Below are 22467 nucleotides of genomic sequence, written 5' to 3' on the forward strand. Positions count from 1 at the left end.
CTGCTCCGGTATGCCATCGGTGAGTCGAACCATCTCGATCTCTAGTGTTATTCAATGTCGGTTATGGCCTACAATTAGTCTGTATGCAGTGTATTTGATTTGCACATTGCAATACATGCTGCCACTGATGTTTTCCCCCTTGTCGCCTCTTGCCCTTTGTCTGTCTCCACAAACAACGGACCTGTCCCCAGCCGGCGCTTGCAAGGCATTGTTTACTGAACGCGGATGGCTGCAGGGTGGGGAATAAGCAGTGTGTGAAATGTATAACCCCACAAATTATTTGGAGAAAAGCATCAGTACTTGCTTTGCAATCACTTCAAAGGAAAAACCGCTATTCGTGCACGCCTACTTGTCCATGATATGGTCACACATTGTTATAAAAGCAGCATGTGCAGAGAAAAACATTGCAAATTTCATTACCTAAAATTTCCAAGATTGCATAAAACTACGATACCGTAGTTGAAAAAAAAAAAAAAAAAGACAAGATGAACTGCCTTGGAAATTTCATTGTATTGAGGTCAGTTTAAAGAGGGTTATACTATACTAAAAATGAGGCATAGGAAAGAAAAAAAAGAGGTATCAACTTTACAGGTTGTCAATTACACACAAACAAAAAAAGAAGGAAAAACAGCACTGCTGGGGAAAGAGTAGTAGCATGCACAATAGCAAATGTGCCAAATAAGTGCCCTTGAAACAACTTAAAAAATGCGGAAGCCTACCTCGAGCCACCTATTAAAAATCAGCAGCAGTGGTCCCTGGAATATTGCACACATCAATGCAGCAAGCAGTTTAAAACCATGCAGACGTTGAAATGTGCCCACACGCAAAACAATCCGAGTGATGTCGATTTAAATGTGCTGAGCCCTAACCACTAATGCTTCCTAAAGCGTGTGAAAGCCATGGAAATCCACTGCTTTAGTAAAGCTGCTCTTGTAATTGACACTGGTGGCACCTTGTTGTGGGCATAAAGTGCAGGTGGCACGATCTGAAGAAGGCAAGCAGCCCTGGATGCCCATGGTTGCAGGGTATTCCGGAAAGAAGCATGCGGAGCTCTGCTAGGGGAGCATGTCAAAAATAAGCTTTCAGAAAAGCAATGCCAAGGAAGTCACGGGCAGGATGAAGGAATGTGCTTTTCGGTGCAGCACTGCTTATAGGGCATCTCAGGACATCCTATAAGCATGCATGAAAAAACGATCAAAGTTTTAAGCAGAACATCTAAGGGCAGCAGTGTAAGCTTTGATCTACAGGCGCATTCCAGCCACCTAATTCGATACGAATACAAGGTAATCACAAGTGTTATGAGCAGAATTCTAGGGCAATTTCGACAGTGCAGCGAATACGTCCAAATAGTAGCCATTATGGAGAGAATATGAAATCAGGTGCTGGCGCCGTTTCATACTAATATATACTACAGGGAAATCTGTCGCTGCAGTTGCGGGCCGCCGTAGGCGGCGCCCATGCCACTAGCAACGTTCCTCGCCTACTTGGCTTAGTTAGCCATATGGCTTCTCTTTTGTCTCGAAGCCAAAATTAACAAAAAAGGGACACATTTTTTTCCTTGTTCATCATGCTTGAAGCTTCTACACAATCACTGACAAACTAATCTTTTTGCAGGTTCAATTTTATAATAAAACAAATTTGATGAACATTCTACATAAGTATTGTTGCTTTTTTGCAGCCAGAGCCAACTTTTCAGCCTGTTCATGAGCCATATGCCAAGGACAAGTGGAACATGCCTGTTCGGTACATGACAGAACGCTCGATGAAGCGTGGCTCCCCTAGACAGTGGCGCCAGATTTCCCTCTAGTATATGTTAGTATGAAACTCTATGGCTGGCACTGCTGCCCTTTTTACCAATCACACGCTTGCTGGTGCAACACAAGTCCCGGCTGTTCTGCTTACCGTGCCTGTGGATGCGCATACAGCTGCTTGTTATATCCGTGGTGACAGTGAAGTACGGAAGCCACAGGTCCTCTATCTGGCGGTCCCCAAACAGATCGTAGATGGTCTCGTTGAATGCAGCTCCTGGGGGATGCCACCAGAGGAGTTTCGGAGAACAGTTAGGTTGCTGGCAAACGCAGGCAGCATGCCCACTTACACAACACAGCGAAAACCCATTCGACAAGTGACCCTCACCACACAGTCATTTTGAAAGCCTAGAATCAAGCACGCAAAGCTCCACAAAAGGTTTCCAGAACGCTTTTCAGAGGGTGCCATCAGTGCATTAAGTATGAGTGGGGCAAACACAGTCAAATCCTGTTATTATGAACCTCAGACTAACATTTCAAAAATCCCCCACCAAATGCCTATTCATTCAGCGTAAAAATATTTACAAATTTCAGAACACCGTTTGTTTCAAAATAACGTATCAAATTTTATCATCACTGTATATTAACAACACTTCAAAATAACGAATTTCGAACGTAAGAAATTACTCATGATGGTGTGAACAACTAATGCTCCATATGTGCCACTATCGTCATCACCATCAGACCGTCTGCTAATATATCTCTATGTGCCTGGCCCTTTCACCAATGTCTGTACTTGTAGACTCGCCCGGGGGGGGGGGGGGGGGGGAGGGGGGGGGGGGGGCAGTTTTCTTGTTTTTTTTTATTCACCAACAAGTTGTACAAAATACAAAACACAAACTCTTGGGCCAATAGCCGAAGCTAGTTTAGGCCCATTACATAAATACACAATACAGCAGCAAACATTAAACAGGTGAGTGAAAAGATACTGATTACAAAACACTGCACGAAAACCAAATAATAACAAAAAATTGAACATAACAAAAGGAACCAGGGTTCATGCGATGTTGGATAGGTAGTACTTTTTTAGTGTAAATACAAAGTTATTAGCTGTTTTTATTTCTATAGGTAAAGTGTTCCAAACTTTTGCTCCGTAATACATATTGTAGTAGCCCCTTGCATGGGAAATCGCCCCTATGAAAAGGGGCGGCTGCAAAAACGCAGGAACTTTTTTTTTTTTTTTAACAAGAAAAGCGGACATTCTTTGTCAAGTGGTCGCTAGCAAGAAGCAAATCAACATCTCTAAGGAATGGGGATGGCACCATCAACAGTTGCAACAATCTTGAAGGACCAGCAAAAGATCACCAAGCTGCACTGAGGGTCCCAACTTGCGCCTTCTGGAAAATGGATTTGACTAGACAACTTCCAAGACGTGGAAGCTGCACTGCTCACTTGGTTCAAAGCGTTCGCAAGATGTGTTGATGTCAGGTACCATGCTGCACGAAAAAGCCCGGCAATTCACTGATACTTTTGATGTTACCGGCTTCGAAGCGAGCGCTGGGTGGCTTCATTGTTTCCGCCAAAGAAATGGAATAACCTGGCAAGTGGTGTAGGGTGAAAAGGAGGCAGCAGATGCAGCAAGTGCAGCTGCGTAGAGGGACGAGAAGTTTCGTGAAATCGTCGCTTCATATTCTGCAGATGGCATTTACAATGCTGATGCAACTGCATCCTTCTACCAGATGCTTCCTGACAAGACCATGCATTTTAAGAGAATCCGCTGCAAGGACGGCAAGAAGTCCAAAGTCCGAGTTTCTGTATTGCTCTGCTGCAAAAAAGCTAATGCCCTTGGTACCGGAAAATACAAGAAGCTGCACTGCATAAAGAATTTGGTCTTGTTGCCATGCGATTATTGAGCCAATTCATGTGCGTGGATGATGCGAGAGATGTTCTCTGAGTGGCTTATCAAGGTCGACGATCAGATGAGTGCCGGCAGAAAACTCATTATTGCTGATAACTGCTCGGCCACCTTGTTAACATTCGGTTTACAAATGTTCGGCTGGAATTCTTCCCTCCCAACTGTACGTCCCTGCTCCAACTATTTGACTAAGGGGTCATCAAGAGCGTAAAGGCTCATTACTGGAGGCGTCTCGTTTGACAACTGCTGATTAACCTTTGAATGAAGCAATTGACCAAAATCAATGTGCGACAGGTTGCAGAAATGATTACTGCGAACTCGTAGAGCATGACAGAAATCACAATCCAGAATTGCTGGAGAAAGGCCGGCCTGCTTACGATGCCACCTGAATCTAAACACAGTGTGCAAGACAGCGAAGAATGCGGCGCAAGTGACTTACGGGATGACGTCGCAGAAAGACTCGCTGTGGATGCTACGGTAACGTTTGAAGACTATGTGCAGTGCGACGATGAAGCATGCACATCTGCTGAACTGACCACTGATGAGATCGTGAACACCATTCGTTCTGAAGGCGGAAATACAGTGTAGACCATTTATAACGTAACCGCTTATAGAGCGGGACCGGATATACCGCGGGTTTTTGTGACCACCGGTTCCCCTCCCATAGAATTCAATGCCTAAGCATACCACTTAGAATGCGGTTGGCCGAACCACAACACCGTTTATAGTGTGGTTTTCTGGCGGGTCTGCTGATCGACCGGTGCAGCTGGGGCATCGTTTTAGGGTAGCGAAAGAAAAAAGAAAGGATGAAATCGGCCCTCTGACGCAGCGCGCACCCCTTGCTTTCCTCTAACTTCGACACACAAGAAAAGAATAGGCACCCTTTAGTTCGTGCATACGTGATAACCACAACTGACCTTGCTTGACGCACCTCGGAAGATAGCGACTCCCGTCCCCGTCCACGCGTGGCAAGTTGTTTCAATTAAGCGTGAACCGCATGGCCCGTTCTCACACACGATTCGTGCACGTCGGCGTTGCGCGTGTTTTTTTCACACTCGTGCCGACGATTTTGCACTCGCGGTGGCTTCTTTGTGTGGCAGTGGGAGGAGCCTGACAACTTGCACCAATGGGGAGACGCGCAGCTAATGGCGCGAGAACCAAAACGCTCCGACCCATAGAGTTAATACTACTCTCCAACCAGCTGGCTGGTCGCGTCAGAGATGTTTAGGCCTACCACCGCAGTGTTTTTTGGTGGACGCTTTCACAAGCAATGTGGATGGCAGTTTATATTTCTCTTCTCGCCCATATTATCAGCTCTTTTCTTGCATGAGAATCCTCGCTTGCGCCTCGTGCAGCATTTCAGCGAGCAGTTAGAAGCGGTCGCTGGAGCTGTCTGCGCCACTTCGCGGCCAGGGCCGACGCCACGTTGCCGCCTCTTACCGCACCGCACACCACGCCAGTTGTAACCACAGAAACCGGGTCGGCGTCCCCATGCCTGCAGCGTGCACTGCATGTTTTCGCGAGAAGAAATCACTCCATGCGGTTCACGCTTTAGAACGTTGTGCAGATAAGCCAACGGCCTTTCCCTTTCCAAACAAGCGAGCCGCGCTAAGCCGAAGATTTCCATCACCCGTACGCTGCGCTGATAAGCAGCCGCCTTTGGCGTCGTGAACCATCGCCTCCTGTATTTTACAATGCCAAATGCATCGCGTGCTTCATAATGGCAGTGAGTGGCACGCCTGCAGTGCCCACGTGTCGTAAGGTGGCGCCCCGAGCTGAACCGCCATCACCCAACCTTAACTGAATTCGAGAGCGGCTTGTGCCTGGTTGCCAAGGCAACCGATCTTTGAGATTGTCAAAGTAATGGCGCCCGCGCCAGCGTTAGAAAACTCAGAGCCGCAGCGGAGCACATTTTGCCAGCGTTGCTGCTTTCCACCACGCGTCACCCGATATGAACCGGTCACGTGACTAAAGCGCTGGGAAGGCTACAGACTGGGGGAGAGTGGCCGGAGTAGCAGGAGAGGGTTTGGTTGGCCGGTTTGGGCTGATGCATTTGGCATTGTAAAAATACAGGAGGCGATGCATGAACACAAGGTGGGGTAAAAAAAAATACCCGCACCTCCCCGAGGGGGATTGTGAGGATGCAGAGCATAACGGACTGACTGGCGCTGTTTGAAGGTGCGCCAGACAGTTCGTTGGCAGATTCGTTGGCGTCCATTCAGCACATCGAGACGGCGCTGCGCAAATCAACCGAAGAAGCAACTGATCCAGCGGCGCACGCACGCGGTATATAAAGCAACTGCCGTGGAGAGGAGGATGAGAGAGAGTCGCGCATGCGCGCTTATCGCACAGCTTGCGGATGAGACGCGGAGGGAAAGCGCGTAGCGCACAGACAGCGTGGAGAGGAGGAGGGGAGAGGCGGGTACGAGCGCGCGGTAGCAGCTGCCGTGGAGAGGAGGAGGAGAGAGAGAGGCGCGCATGCGCGCTATCACACAGCTGGCGGGGTGAAGACACGGAGGGAGCCGCGCGTCGGCGCACAGACGGAGCGGAGAGGAGAAGGGGAGAGGAGGGTACGAGCGCGCGTTATCGCACAGCTGGCGGGTGCGGACGGACGGCGCGCGCCGACGACGCGTGACAGGCCGCCGCTATAAGATGCTCTGCATCTAAAAAAAACCACGCTGGAGTTCTTATCACGTTCCGCGGCATCTGTTCATAGACGCTAAAAACGCAGCCACGATCCTCCAAAGCACAAACGCAGCGGAAGTTATAGCCGTGCTCGCTGTTTGCAAGACCGCGCTTGCAATGACCCTGCAGCAGCAGCTGATGTGGAAAAAAAAAAAAAAAAAAAAAACCTTTTGTAGGGGAACCCTGAGTAGTATGCGAAACAGCCATGGGGTCGCCTGAAGTTCCCATTAGTTTTCAGTTCGTCACTTCCGTTGACGTTCAGCTTCGCATGCCTTCGTTGTATCAGTAGCTTCTTGATGTAGTTTGAATGAGTGAAGGACATAAGGCGCGTTCGTAGCACATGCTCCCGTCTCGGTTTGTGGCGCAGTGGGAAGAGCACCACGTACTTCCCGTTCGGCCAGAGAGTCGTGGGATCGAAAATGGGCGCCGCGTAACAGTTTCTTTTTATAGTGGACTGCGCTGACATCAGCCCAAACGCTGACGGGGCTGAAGAGACACGCATGCGTAGTAGTGTGGACGGCGGACAACAACAACAAGGGAGGGAGGGACACAGCACCGAGCATGAGATGCTTTGCATCTAAAAAATACATATAAAGACCAGGCCTTTGATTTGAAGTGCCGTGCAATTGAGTGATGATACATAAAAGATGACTTGAGAGGTAGGTTGCCATGTGGTTGGATTCGCGCATGTTTTGGTTATAGTGCGGTACCGCTTATAGTGCGGATTTTTGCGGCTCCCACGACATACATTCTAAGTGGTCTACACTGTAGCGACGAGGGAGCTGAGAGTGAAGATGATGCTAAGACAGTGCCCGCAAGCCAAAGCGAAGAGTCGCTATCTAACGCCGATGTTTTGGAGTGCATAGCAAAGATGCACACTTTTCTCGGTAGGTGCACCAATGCCACCGAGGCAGTGCACAACAATGTGTAAAACTTTGAAGAATTCGTCTTGCAGCAGTTGAGTGGCACTCGCCAGGCAAAGATAAAAAAATTACGCCCACCTCCCACTCGCGGGATACTCGAATTGCATGAGCAATCGTCGGGTAATGAGAGAGAGAGAGAGAGAGAGAGAGAGAGAGAGAGAGAGAGAGAGAGAGAGAGAGAGAGAGAGAGAGAGAGAGAGAGAGAGAGAGAGAGAGAGAGAGAGAGAGAGAGAGAGAGAGAGCGGCACTCCACTTATATGCGCAGCGCGCCCGAAGGAGAGGAGACCGCGAAGAGAGAGGGCGCTGTACATGCGCACAGCGCGTTTGCACCGCGCGCAGCGCCGCCCACCGGCGGAGTGAGTGCGCGCTGTGCCACGCGCCCGCAGATGTTGGGTGAGAGTGTTCGCTATCGGAGAGAGGAGAGGGGGTGAGCGGAGGAGAGACGCAGCTGTGCGGACGCGGACGACGATGACGACGCAGGAAGGACAGGGCCGCCGGCAAGAGATGCTCCTCTCAGCGTCGCATCTAAAACTTCTTCAAATAAATGTGCATTCAGTGATGAATACTTTGTGCCTTTTCTTTTGTGTTTCGCCTGCGTTAGAGATTAACACAATCGTGCACGTGTTCTCAGAAAAGGTAGGTGACTGCATTTGTCAAATCTACAATTTGTGCTATGAATTTCTTATTATTTCATTATAAAAATTATTCAAAATACCTATTTTCCCCAGTCCATTGCGATTTGTTGTATTCAGATTTGACTTCATCATGAACAGAGTGCAGGATTTTTTCTATAAGTGGGCTAGTTTGCCTGTTAACTGCTTCCTATTTCACAATACTGCATAAAATATACGTACAAAATCAATAATAAAATCAATAATAAAGTTTCCTTAATGAAGCTCAGTTATTTAAAAAATTGTTAGTCGCATGCTGTGTTGTGTACACGTCCACCTAAACGCAAACCTCGAAGGCAAAAATGGCATGTTGCAGTACCAAAACATTAGCTTGTACTTGTCGCATAATCCACAACAGTGCCGTAATGGCAAAGTGCAGTTTGAGCTTTTACTGGCAACAGTCAGTGATGCAGCCAAAAAACATTTTTTTGTACCTGCTCATCAAAACAATGAAGGCAACAGCTGTTCCATTCAGAGTGCAGCGACACCTACTTTGCAAAGCAACATCTAATAGTCACTAAAGGGCAGACCACGAAAAACAGCGAACAGTTCACAGATTTTACTTAGTACTTTACAACTGACATATTTCTTATTTTAGATGGTACTGAGTGGATGCTGAGTTCTAGAATGATTCATGTCGAAAGGTTAGCCTCTTATTCGTCTACTGTGAACATTACCCTAATCATGAGCTTTCCTCTTTAATGCCACCCGGATAGTGTGAAGGCACAAAAAAAAAAAGGGGGGGGGGGGGGGGGGGCAGCGGCGGCTTAAGAGGCAAAAAAGATGCGCCAACATACCAGTGAACCAGGCAGTTATAGGATAAGTAAGATCCCAGAGCTGTCTCCATGGTGATGTCATTCTCTGAAGAGAGACAGAACAAAGAGGTAGTATGTGAAGTTTTCCAATCTCCAGTGGCAACACCTTACAAGCCATCTTCATCAAGAACACATAGCCACATCAGGAAATATGAGAAAAAAAGAACTGCATGCCTAGCAGATCTTTGCAAGCAACAAAAGAATGTGACAGACAATCCAATCTTGGTTACTTAACTAGGTACAGTTTATATATGGCACTACATTTGTCACAGCTCAGTTCAGGGCGAGAAGCTCTACCGAGCTGGACATAAGCTTCAACAGCATAATGTGAATAGAATCCTAAATTTTCAGACAACCTGATTCACATACATACACTACCACTTCCTTTCTCAAACGTGATGCATAATGTTTTTGAACATGCAAAAGGCACACTGCTCCTACTCAGGCCGATTTCAAGCCAATTTACTAGCGACCATGAACACAGCCCAGCTGAACCGTGAGTTTAGCACTTTCCTGTCCACGGGAAGAGCAAGCAATGATTTTGAGTAGTCTAGCAAATACTTTTTTCCCGGTCGCACAAAATATGCAACATATCAGTGTATGGCATAGCAATGCAAAAGGGTAAATTTCCTTTGCAATGGTAATTGTGTCAAACGAGAATATTTATGTGGAATAAAAAAGAAAAAAGCTGCACACAAAAATTTTCTCACAAACACAAATAATAAGCAAAAATGTTGGTGTTGCCACACACAGAACAAACAAAAAATTGAAGATACACATTGTGTACGCATACTAGCAGTGCAAAACTCCTGCAGGTATGAAATGCCTAACTAAAATTTCTTGACTTACAAAAAAATTGATTGATTGATTGTAGGGTCTAATGTGCCAATGCAACGCAGACGATGAGGCGCGCCATAGTGGATGGCTTCGGATTAATTTTGACCACCTGGGGGTCTTTATTGTGCGCCAAAATTAACTTACAAAAAAAAAAAAAAAAAAAAAAACCCAACAACAACCCAACAATTTTAGACCAAGCGGGTTTCATGCCACAGGGGAAAGCAGTACCTCGAACTTGTGAAACATAGGTTGTCCTCACAGGTATCGCATAAAACATTGGTTTTCTGATCCACTCTTTTTTGTTCACAGCAAAATTTGCAGTTTCAATACTTTTGCAATTTCTGGGCTTGTATTGGGTTCCCGACTGGTTTTACGAACTTTCGCTTTCTATACTAAAAACCGATGAATAGAAGTTGTCATCGGAGTCAGTGCTGCAAATATCACACAAAAATTTGCATGTAGGCGCGTCCATATCACTAGAAATGCAGCACTTCAGCGGTGCGGTCACGTGCACTGTCAATGCCATTGCTGTATCTTCAGAGCAACCGTTGCATGACTCCGACGATGCTTTAAAAAAATCGGCGCCGTGTGGGAGGGGAAAAAAAAAAGGGATGTAAGTGTCTTTACTACTCAGTAGATGGCGCCAGCTCTCAGAGCGCATGCGGAAAGTGCCAAATTCGAATGAAAAAACATCAAAACTTGAATCTGAAAGCATCTATATAAACTACTATCTACAGTAAAACCTCGTTACAAGAGACACTGTTACAAGAGACATTTGAATGAAGACGGTTTGGTTGGTTCTCCTATGTTTGCCATGTTAGCAACATTGTGTACAAGAGACCTTGGTTACAAGAGGCGCATTTCTTGGGTCCCTTGAGTGTCTCTTGTAATGGGGTTTTACTGTATTTGAAGAGGCGTGGGCACGATAGTGTCACAACTACTTTGCCATGACTACTTTCGTTGGTGAGAAAACCATCATCAGTTCAAGCGAAAGGATAGTTGTAAATCAGTTTATGAAGTGACCAGTTTAACGCCAACCAAAGCTATGCTGCCACCAGCCACAAAGCTTGCCACGACTTCTAGAACACAAGCCCTTTAGTTTGTTCGTGGCAGTTCTTATATGCAACCCCAACTTGGCAGTGGGAACTGGTAGAGATAACAAAGATCGCTTTCTTGCCTCCTGGCTGGCCAGACGCCAGTTATTTGATTGCCACTGACACTTCCAGCTATGACGTAGTACAGGGGTGAGAAAGCTGAATCAGATTTGGGAGCCGTTTTTGGAGCAGCGAAATCTCGATTTTGGAGCAGAAGAACCTTGATTTGGAGCAGAATGATGACATTTATCACGTCACCTTAGGAGCCTAAAAATCAAATTTTTGGCAACTCGGGGGGGAGTAGTGCACTTTGTAATGGGTTTTGAACGTACATAACACTGAAACAGCCTTTCAATGAAGTTTTTTCTACTAGAGTATCACAAGACACGAACTGCACTACCTTTTTACAAGCCATTTATAAATTCTTAGGCTCTATGCATAGATCTGGAGTGCCATTGAAAACAGCGAATGGAAAAACTAAGCAATCGTAAGGCATTTTCATTATCATGTGAACGCTGAAATTATTATTTTTGTAATCCCAGACTCGGCTTTACACACAATTGTAGAGGCAAGGCAAAAGTTGCGCAAAGCGACGTGACAACCTTCGCACCCCACCAGCGGAGCCTCCCATTTCAATTTCCAAGGGGCGAATTCACTACGATCGCAATTTGAATAACGTTGGTATGTTTAGCCACCTCCCTCTTTGTATTAAATTTCACTTGAGATAGATAAACCATTATTAATTACTAGCGTGCAATAACAGCCCGTCCCGCTATCGGCCACTGCTTGAACATTTTGCGGCGATGTAGCCTGCGCCGCCACTTCTGCAGTGTCAATCGTCCAATTTCCGCCACTCGCAAGCTCGCTGTCAAAGGCAGCAATAACTCAGCGTTTTATTATAACAACGCAATGAGTTCGAAATTTCACTTCAAGCACGCACCGCGCCTCTCACTCGAGGCCTAAACACGGCGAATTCACGGGCCCCACGTTGTTTTTGATGAACTCCCGTTCTTCGAGTCACGCAACTTCCCTCAACAGATCAAACGATTAAATGAAAACCCAGCCACCCCCATAACCAAACCACAGTAGAAATCGGCGAAGAGCACTCTGCCTGAACCACGAGCAACAGCTTTGCCCGACGGCCATGTTTTCCAATACTCACCACACCAAGATGGCGACGCCCAGTAATGTCGTTCTTGAGATATACGGTGCTCCGAAAATTGCCGTCTTTTCATTAATTTTCACCAGTAGTTTGTCGCCTGAGTACACATACATATTTTTTCTACAGGACTTTGCAATTGTTTTCCATGGGAAAACTTTAAAAAACTCACACAATATAACATGTGCAACCCGACAAGGTGACCTTCGAAAAAACTATCTTGGGGACAATTTTACGCGGGTGTTTTATTGTATGATCAATCAATTAAACCTTTACAAACAGGATCACCTTGGTGTGCTGGAAAATTATGCCGTCAGTAAGCATTTTTCCCCACTGAAACTGGCGGGAGCGTTAAAATCCTTGGCTCTGACTGTTTTGGAGCAGTTTGGCGCAATTTTTGCAATTTTCAAGCTTTTGGAGCAGCCTGGCGCAGGAAAGCAGATTTGTATCAAAAGTGCGCAATATGCGCAGCTGTCTCACCCCTGGTAGTAGTACGGGACCTTTGAAGCTGAATGGCAAGTGTGCATGTGACGAAGATAGGACAGAACGATCCCTGTTCCCGATTCTGAATAAAGAAAGTAAACTACAAATATTCTAAGCGCTCACCAAAATTTTGTTTTTAATGAGGCCTCTTGTATAACAATGTTTGCAACCGTGGGCTCCAGTTGCAGCACATGCAAGACCAGTTAATTGTAACAGTACGAGGTTTGCACACACTGTATAACAGCCTCAGCCTGTAATACGCGTGCTCCACTGGCGTCTTGAATGTGTTTGAACCAAATGTCATTCGACTCAAATGGGAATGTTATGCTCCTCCACTAGGTCTTTCAATGACATGCAGTTCAAATGTGTTCGAGCCCATTCGAGCCAAATGAATGTTGCAGATGGTAACTTAGGCCCTCAAATGGCTTCACAAGGCAAATGTTTTTGTGCCTTACCCCAGTGACTTTATGCAGCTTTCGAGAAATAAATACTGAGAACTGAACACTGAATAAGCATAAACAATTTTTTTTAACAAGTGTGTCATGCAATTGATCTCCCTGAAAAAATACTGAATACTGTTACAAGCTTCACTGACATTATACTCTCCCTTCCAGCTAGCAGGAATTAAATGCTTTGAAAGTGATTTGTGATTTGTAAAACAAAAAGGGGGGGGGGGGGGGGGGCAAATTGCAATATTAACTAATTTACATACAGGTGGCAACGTTTCTACTGCAAGGGATATCTATGATTTCAAATGCTGCCTTACTGTATGAAAACGGAACTGGATGGCAGCAACACCATTGCAGTGTGGCAAGTGAGTGCCAAAATTTGCCACTGCCATCGAAATTGTAGTGGAGCATGGCAGATTCCGAATGGCATTTGAGGCACCTCATTTGGGTTGGATGATGTCTGATTTGAATGCGTTAAAACGCCAGTGGAGCACAGGTGTAAGAGGTTTGAAACACAGTGAACAGAGAGCGGAAAAAAAAAAAAGGGAGGGGGGGGCACGTATTTACTCACTTTGCTGCAAGTGTCCTCAAAAGCCAACAGTCCCCTGCTGCCCCTGCCACGTAAATGCCTTTCTTCTCTCCCCACCCACCTCTCATTCTCTTCCCTTCCCGTCACGCTCCTCTCATTACGAACACGGTAAGGTTTGCTCATGTCATTTCAATTTTTGCGCGTTCTACTTCTCGCAAGCCGTCTATTACGAGCTTTTGTTACTCTTGGACTTGGAAGGGCGCTGCGAGCCCTTTTTGTATTTTTGGGTCAAGATATTGTTTTCCATGCGTATTCTTTATTTGCTGTCACAAGTGCCAAGCGCTCACCTATTTTAAGTTACTCAATTAAAAGCACATTGCAAGTACCACTTATGAATTGGTGTTTTGCCTCGAATATGCCTAATGTTTTCTTTTCGCTCGACACTGTTGACAAGCATGAAGTGTGTTTCCAGATTTAGTGGTCTGGAAAGGTGTCGCCCATATAAACTTCTCATTTCATCATTCTCTTACCTTTTGGCAGGGTGGCTGAATCGAGGGACAGACAGACGACAGACCAAGATTTTCGGGTTTAATTGGCCCAAGAAAGACTATTGTGTTTAAAAGCTGGCAGGCCATTGCACCTTTCTGGAGTAAGCTGGCTATGCAGTGCTGCTAGCATTGTACACAGTTTTGGAGTGCAACTGATGGCATCCTTTTGCACCCTGCTACTCATTGGTGAGGAGGACAGAATGAGAAGCAGGATCATGATTTGTTGCTCCTCCTAAAGGACTCACCATACTAGCGACGAGAGGAATGAGGGGCACAATCACGGTCCTGCTCTCGACGACAGGGACTAGCATTATAACCTGCACCTCTCTCACATGCGAGCTGCATCATGAGCAGCAATAGCCTGGTCCAACTTATGAGGAGTGGGGTTCTCATCCCATTCCTAATTGTCTTAAACTTTCTCATTCTTTGCAAAACACCACAGTAACGCTTCCAGAATCAAAAAAGCAGCCCCCTGCATCCCTCTCCGTAACAGTGGTCCTGATTACAGCCAGAAGAACTGTGCTCCTAATGGGAACAACATGTACATCCAAAAATATCGCTCTCAGCACTGGCAAAGCTCGTGGCCCTGTGTACTGATCAAAATGCAAGGTGTACGCAAGACCAGTACGAAGACGAAGCATAAGCAGTGAGGGCAATGGGAGGGGCGATGTGGCCACATACCTTGGACCAGTGGCGGCCCTTCTGGACGAGGGTGGTGACATTGACCTCTTGGCACCAAAGGGCACCCACCAGAGCGCCAATGCTCACACCACCCACCATGTCAATGGGGATGCCCGCCTCGTAGATGGCCCGGATCATGCCCACATGGGCGCAGCCCCTGGGCACGCGGTGAAGCAACGGTAAGACAAGTGGGGCACACAGCTCGCCATAACACACTCTCCAAAAGCTGGTTCTGCGGCTCTTTCAGAGATCGTTCATAGACATGTGTTCACCGAGCAAAACACGTTCTTGACTGCCGAAAAAAATGCTTTACCAACCAAGGCAATGTACCAGGCGGCGTGGCTATGCATTCAGAAAACTCTTCTGAAGTATTTGAAGAATGACAAAGTATTGAAAAGCTTAGCTCAGCTCTTTGCTTCAGGAAGGAATGCCGTGCCCCCAAGCAGAACTATGCCCTTTCACTGCAAGAGCTAGGGTGGTAACGAAGATGCTGCAAAATAGCAAAACACTGAAATAAATGTAAAGTATCCAGATATCCCAAAATTCTGCACCTTAAAAATGGTTCTGTCCATTCTGTTCTTGCAGCTGACATTTATGTAACCCCCAATGGGCCAGCCCAGTCGCCAGCCATTACAAACTAAGAGCAGTGTCTTTGGCAAGCTGAGCAATGGTAAGGTTTTGTGCACCTCTACTACTACATGCTTTGCCATTTCCGGCCAGGCTCTACAGTTTCTCTTCTTGGGTTTAGATGCTCAGCAAAACACTCCACTCGTCAAGCACTAACCATAACTCCGTGAACTGCATGAAGCTTCTTTAACCCCAGAACGCCCAACGTATCATATTTGATACGCTGAAATTGAAACTGCACCCTGGGCTGAAATCCGAAACTGAAAGCTCAAGAATCGGTTGGTGGTGCTCTCAAAACATCGAAGAGGGTATTTGCTTCTCGAAGCTTCGCATTCCTGCCACCCGAGGTGAGCTACCCGAGCTTCCAGCAGCCCGCACGATGCGATTCCGCCTGGATCTTTTTACTCTGCCAAAGGTCAATATGGAATATCATTCCTGATTTTTTATACGGATGTTGTTCCTCGAAAGTTTTTTTATACCAACGAGTAATTTTTAGTGATGGGTAGCGCTTATGGGCTGCGTGACGGCGTGGTAATTTTCGCCGTATCATAATTGACACAGTGGGCTTTACTTGGACGGCGCTTGCTCTAGGGCGCAGGGCAAGGGGGCGTCGAGGCCTTCAAGTCTCGATGCCCTTTATTGCAGGAACCAGAAAGAGTCCAGCCGGTGGCTGCGGCTAAAACATGGCGTCGGGTCAGCTGCACGCTTTGCCGCGCCGGGACTTCGTCTTCGTCTTCTCCCATTCGTGGGCACGTGCATAGCGTACCGATATGTAGCACTCCTCCCCCCTAATAGTTGGGGTCTCTGTATCTTGCAGGACGACGTCTATTCCTCGGTGGATTTGTGCGCCATTGCAATGCTGGTTGAGGACATGCTGCTTCGCCGGGCGATAGCTGTGCTCCATGAGTGCTCCCAGCGGTTGTGCTAGAGGCGTTGCAATTTCTTGGGCGAGATGCATTTCGCTGTTTGCTCTAGAGCACCGGACACGCTGTGTGGTGTCTGGTTGCTTTGCGGCTACCACAGGCTCTGAACGGTGACCTTGATGTTCCTCCCAAGGCATACAGTCAAAGCCCACTGTATCAAATATGATACGATTTGTAATTCTTACATGGATTATGTATTTTCGCACCAATGATGTGTCAACATGTTTGTTTGTATCCAAAGTGCCAATAAATGAAATATCTGATTTTTTTTTCGAACCGGTTCAGTGGGCGCGCTTTCCAGGGTTAATGCTACCTTCAGCTAAGGTGTGTTGGTACCCTGGCAGTTTGCAGAAAATGATGTCAAGCACCACAGGAACATGTATGTGCAGCAAGCATGCATGTCTGAAGCAAACAACACTTGCTTTTTGCTTTTTGTGTAAGACGACATTTACTTTCGTTAAGCCTAAACTGCAGAAGGCATAGGTGCATTGCAATTACAATCAAACCTCAATGCAACAAGCTTCAAGGTAACAAATCCTTGGATGTAATGAAATAAATATTTTTCCGAACTTGCAGTGTATGCACGTTCTGTATTTTTAACCTCTATGTAACAAAGTCCCATATGCTGAATTTCAATGTAACCATGCTATATGTAGTTTTGGCTATCGAAGTTCATTTTTTGAAGCACGAGCACTGAGAAGCTCCCCATAAAGTGCGAGCAGCAAAATGAACAAGCCAGTGACATGGGTAGCTGATGCAGCCGGCGCAATGCCTACAAGCTCCACTCCTACAAGTAGAGTTCCTGTCTATGGCTCCCCTAGGGGAGCAGAGTTGGGCATCAATCCATCATTTTGAGTTTCAAGTTTGTGTGGGGAAGGCCACCTCTCGCACATGCAAGAGCTGACACTGGTGATGGCGGTGCAGCGTAGTCTGCGCTTGTATGTACTGCCAGCTGTGGTGGCAATAGTGTTTGTGAAGACCTGTAAACGGGGGTTTCATGTGCAGCCCTGAAAGTGCGCTTTCCTGCCACAAAGAGTGGAAGTGGCACAGTGGCTGATCGAAATAAGAAGCACAACTCTTGTTCCCTTTATGAGCATATTGAAAAACTCTACATACAAGCTGCAAAGTGCGCCGGTGTGATAACTGCGTACAGAACAGTCACTAGAGAGCCTGCTGCTATAAAGCTCCTTTGTCACAATGCTGCCACTTTGTCCTTTGGCATAAAGGAAAAAAAACCTGTTTTCTCCATGTTCCTTGGATTTGTTTATCCTGCTTGGTTTTTTTGGCACAGAAGTCATGCTTGGCAATGCTGAACATGTGTACAATTTCATCTGATCAGCCTTTGCTGCCTTGGCGTTTCCTCAAGGCAACGGTCTCGGGCAGAAGAAATTGCTTATGTTCTGGGAGTGGCACGCTAATTTGGGTGCACCATGTGGGTGGCGCCTGACAACTTGAGCCGATAGGGAAAGGTGTGGCCATGGCAGCTTTCTTTCAGAGCAACCAAGTCTTCCACCTCCTGACTAGAGGAGTTCAGGCTTACCATCACGACAGATATTCTATTGCTGCTACCACTAGCGGTGTGAATGAAGATCCCCAGCCCCATTTATACCTGCATGTGCAACTTCGTTTGCACGAAGCATTCCATTCTACCAAGCGGTAATGGGCTGCAGTTGACCTGCATAGCTTTGCAGTTGCCGCCAGCATCATGTAGCCACTGCTGGCTGTGCCACGCATTGTGGTAGTCATATCTACAGCAGTGTCCGTGCACCTGCCGTATGCACGCTTGATGATGATTTCAGGTTTAATGATGATGATTTGAGGTTTAATGGCGCAAGGCCGACAAAGGCAAAGAGCGCCATGACGATTGTGAATGAGATGAGAAAGATTTGTAATAAAGGCACTAGATTAAAAATTTTCTAAGAAAAATGGTGTATAGGGCCATGTTAAAACATAATGAGTATACTAAGAGAAAGGGTGCCTATATAGGGTGACATTAAAACACAGTGAATGCAGGCACCTAACGTGTAAAGCCTCAGGTCCCGCCATTGTTTTGCAACACGTCATGAGCACAGGTGAGGTTATGGGCAGTAAGAGATGTGTTTTAGAAAATCTACGTCTGCAAGGTAGCTAAAAACTTTTTTGTAAAAGAACATGGGATGGTCTGCAAGAAATAATGAAGGATGCAAGGGAATATTATATGTGTAAACTTCATTAAAGTGACGTTTCCTTTCAATGTTGCACATCTTGCATTCAATAAGCACATGAAGGACAGATAGCTGCCCTTCACATCGATGACACCGTGGCTTGTTTGTGTCAGTCAACAGGTATGAATGTGTGATGTGTGTGTGGCCGATTCTAAGTCTGCATAAGGCCACTTCTATTGATATAGCATGTTTCTCAGAAGGAGGTTTTTCAATTTTAGGTTTAATGACATGTAATTTGTCGCTTATTTCTTTATCCCACTGTTGTTGCCAGTGCTCTCGCAGCTTCCTCCTCACATAAGGTTTGAGGTCTTGATATGGAACCAGCTTAAAGGGGCACTGACACAAAAATTTTGCATCTTGTTTTTTTTGATGCGATAAGTAGCTAGTAACCTACTTATAACCTGTAGAAACCTCATTTGCTTCAGCGTGCGACGGTTGTTTAATTAGAGGCAATGCGGCCAGTCGCAGTTTCGGTTTCAGCGAGTGCCGCGAAACGATGGATTTTGTGGATTCTGTGTGAACAAAGCTAACCACGTGACCGTCGGAGGGATATCACAGAGCAGAGCCGCTGTAGCACTGTCGAATCCGCATCGATGGCAGTTTCTGCGAATGCCCCCACGTACTGATCTCGTGAGGCGCTTAATTAAAAAGCGACCGTGGACGTGACGCAGGCGCTGCGAGTGCAAATGCTACCGCGGCTAAAGGACGACGCGCGACGCTCGAGACGGTGGGTGGCAAGATGCGCGCTGGGAGCAGCCGCCCGGTCTGCCTACAGGTCCGCCTACAGATGGGTTTTGGCTTAGCACTGCGGCGGATATTCGATTGCTGCTCTCTGAAGCGGTGCAGATGTCAATTTTTAATGCAACCCGCCATCGCATCATTAACTCCTTTCTCATGTAAGCCACCATGGTCGGGACTTGGGGACAATTTCGTGCAGCGGTAACAAGCTATCACTCGAGCTACTTGCGCCGGCCTGGGCCACTTCGCGGCCTTGGCCGCCGCCTGCACAGCGACCGTGCGGCTAGCTCAGTGGGCTTTTCGTGCCTCCGGTGCGTTTTCGCATCCAATGGTAATAAACAGTAATAGAAACAGAGTGCCTGGAATCGCTGTAGAACTTTGGTCGCGGCTGCCCAATGAGCTGACGAAATCACGGCGCCTCCGCCGCCAACGATCGGGTCGTTCGTTCTCAAGAGCAGAAGCTCCGCCCTCTGGCCCTCCGATTGGAGCGGCGAGCCGGGCGAGCCGGCGAAAAGCGCCGGCAGTGCGGAAGCGGCAAACACAAACTCGTGACGTGTTTGGATGTTGTTTATTTACACAATACCCTCGGGATGTCGATTGCGCGTGGTCCTCTGCTGGCTGCTCGGTTGCATTTCGCACACTTTAAAATTGATTTTAAATATGCTCTAGGCTGTATTTGCCGCTGATATTTTGCAGATGATGTATATATGCTCCCACCAATCTATCTCCGAAGGTATCTCGCCTTCAAAATTTTGTGTCAGTGCCCCTTTAATATCTATGCTTTCACAAAGGGCAGCAGCTGCAGCACTTTGGTCAGCGGCTTCATTTCCAGCAATGCCACAGTGGCCCGGAACCCAGCACACTGTGACAGCAAGCTTGAGACTATAAGCCGAGTACAGAGCTCTTAGAACAGCATTAAAAGTTGGGTTTTTACTAGCCTTCAGAGATGAAAGCTTTGTAACAACACTCAGTGAGTCTGTGTATATAACTGAGCTCTTAATTTTGTTTGGAGAATGTTGTTCAAAGCAAGCAGGATACCATATGCCTCTGCAGTAAATATACTAGTGTTCCTGTTCATTGTTTTGGACAAAGTGAATATGGGGCCAATTGCAGCACAAGACACCGCTGCAGAAGTCTCCGAGGCATCTGAGTAGAATTCAGCTGCCTTGTATTTGTCCCTGAGTGACAGAAAGTGCTGAGTAATAATAAAGTTTGGCACATTTTTCTTTTGCACTTCTCTGAAAGACATGTCACACTGAATTGGGCAAATGTCCCACGGAGCAACCAACTCATGAATGGAGGTGCAGTGAACTTCAGCAAGAGGAACTTGTAGGTCCTTTGAGAGGCGTGACACTGCCAAAGGGAAGGGTGGTGCTATGGATGGGCGATTTTCAAAAAGTTTATTATTAGTGTTATTTTTCATAATTTCGTTCAAAGGGTGTTCCTTCATAGAAGTAATCTTTGCAGCATACATCAGAGCTGTGTAAGTGCGCTGGTACTCCAAGGACCACTGATTAGATTCGACGTGAAGGGATGGAATGGGGCTTGTTCGATATGCACCTGTTGCCAAGCGAAGCCCCAAGTTGTATACTGGGTCCAACATTTTCAGTGCTGTTGTGGTTGTAGACTGGTATACAATACATCCATAGTCAATCCTTGACCTTACTAGGCTATTTAGAAGTGAAAGCAGACACTTTGTGTCCGTTCCCCATGACTGATGCAATAGTACCTTTAAAATGTTCATCGTTTTCAGGCATTTCGTTTTTAGTAATTTAATATGCGGTATAAATGTGAGTTTGTGGTCAAGTAAAATACCCAGAAACTTGTGTTCATTTTTTACTGGTATGGGCTGACCTTTTAATGTAATACAAGGAGGGGGAGGGACACCACGCCGCCTGGAAAATACCACAACAGCACTTTTATCAGTATTAAACATAAACCCGTTCTTGTCAGCCCATGTAACCAGTCTGTTGACACTTAATTGGATTTGGCGTTCACATATCGATAATCTACAGGACTTAAAACTAACTTGAATGTCATCAACATAAGTGGAATATGAGACAGTTCGTGGGAGAACATTTTTTAGTGAACTCATTTTAACAAGAAAAAGTGAGCAGCTAAGCACTCCCCCCTGGGGTACACCATTTTCTTGAACAAAGGTTCTAGACAGCTCATTACCCACACGAACACGAAATGTGCAATCAGAGAGATAGTCCTTAATAACGTTGAGCATATTACCAGTAAGGCCAAATGACTTCAAATCTAGCAATATACCGTATCGCCATGTTCTATCATACGCCTTCTCCATGTCAAAGAATACAGAGAAGCAGTGTTGCTTATGGATGAAGGCGTCTTTCACATGATTCAAATGCAACCAGGCTATCTGTAGTTGACCTTCCAGACCTGAAGCCTGTCTGATTTTTGTCTAACAGACCATTAAACTCGAGAAAGTACAATAGTCGCCGATTCATCATTTTTTCGAGCAGCTTACATAAACAACTCGTCAAAACGATGGGTCTTTAACTCGTGGCAAGACAGGATTCTTTTCCTTCTTTTAGAAGCGGTACAACAATAGCCTCTTTCCATGTTCTTGGAAAGCGACCTGTTTGCCATATTTTGTTAAAGAGAGAGAGTATTGCAAGCAGGGTTTCACTGTGTAGGTGTCTGATCATGTCATAGCTGATTCGGTCAGCTCCAGGGGCTGACTTACCACATGTTGAGAGTGCACTCATCAATTCAAGCATGGTAAATGGAGCATTATATCCCTCATTCGAGCGTAGGTTCACACGAAGGGGCTGACGCTCTGCTGCCTTCTTATGCTGTAAAAATGTTTGTGTATAATGTGAAGAACTGAATACATGTTCAAAGTGTTTCCCAAGAGCATCTGCTTGATCTTTTACAGAGTTACCCACACTACTTACTAGGGGAATAGGATGACTCTTGTATCCTTTTAGCTTCTTTATTCTAGTCCAGACTTTCCTAGCATCTGTATAAGAATTTATAGATGATATAAACCTGGTCCAACTTTCGTTTTTTGCCATACGTCGCGCACGCTTCCCTTTAGCTTTTGCCTGCTTAAACTTGAGAAGGTTGTCGGCCGTGGGATAGCGGCGTAAAAGGGCCCACGCCTTGTTCTGTTCACACCGCGCACGCGCGCAGTCCTCATTCCACCATGGTCTGGGTTTAGGGAGAGTTTTAAAAGTAGTCTCTGGAATGCTTTTCTGAGCAGAGTCAAGAATGTGGGCTGTAATCAGTGAACTTGCTGCTTCAACATCTAAATGACATACTGTTGTAGGGGGTTCTTTGGAAAGTTCTTTGTATGTTTTCCAGTCAGCTGCTTGTAATTTAAATGTTCGAAGTGGTTCTGTGCCTTGAGAGTCATTGTTTACAGCCGTTAGTTTTGTAGGAAAATGATCACTGCCATACGGGTTGTTAAAT

The 22467-nt window shown here is 46.3% G+C and overlaps 1 protein-coding gene across 4 annotated transcripts in view; it reads right to left on the reverse strand.

The window, feature by feature from the left end:
• The window catches only part of Sws (patatin like phospholipase domain containing sws), a 180110-nt gene that overhangs the window by 34185 nt on the left and 123458 nt on the right, over positions 1-22467 (reverse strand). For all 4 annotated transcript variants that reach the window (XM_077673128.1, XM_077673115.1, XM_077673122.1 and 1 more), the window contains exons 25-27: positions 14538-14694; positions 8740-8803; positions 1903-2025 (exon numbers count right to left, since the gene is read on the reverse strand). In XM_077673128.1, coding sequence (XP_077529254.1) covers positions 1903-2025; positions 8740-8803; positions 14538-14694 — 344 coding nt within the window. The remainder of the gene's footprint in view (positions 1-1902; positions 2026-8739; positions 8804-14537; positions 14695-22467) is intronic.

Source organism: Haemaphysalis longicornis, unplaced genomic scaffold, assembly GCF_048455015.1.
Source record: "Haemaphysalis longicornis isolate Haplotype H1 unplaced genomic scaffold, Haemaphysalis longicornis Haplotype H1 scaffold_1, whole genome shotgun sequence".
NCBI lineage: Eukaryota > Metazoa > Arthropoda > Arachnida > Ixodida > Ixodidae > Haemaphysalis > Haemaphysalis longicornis.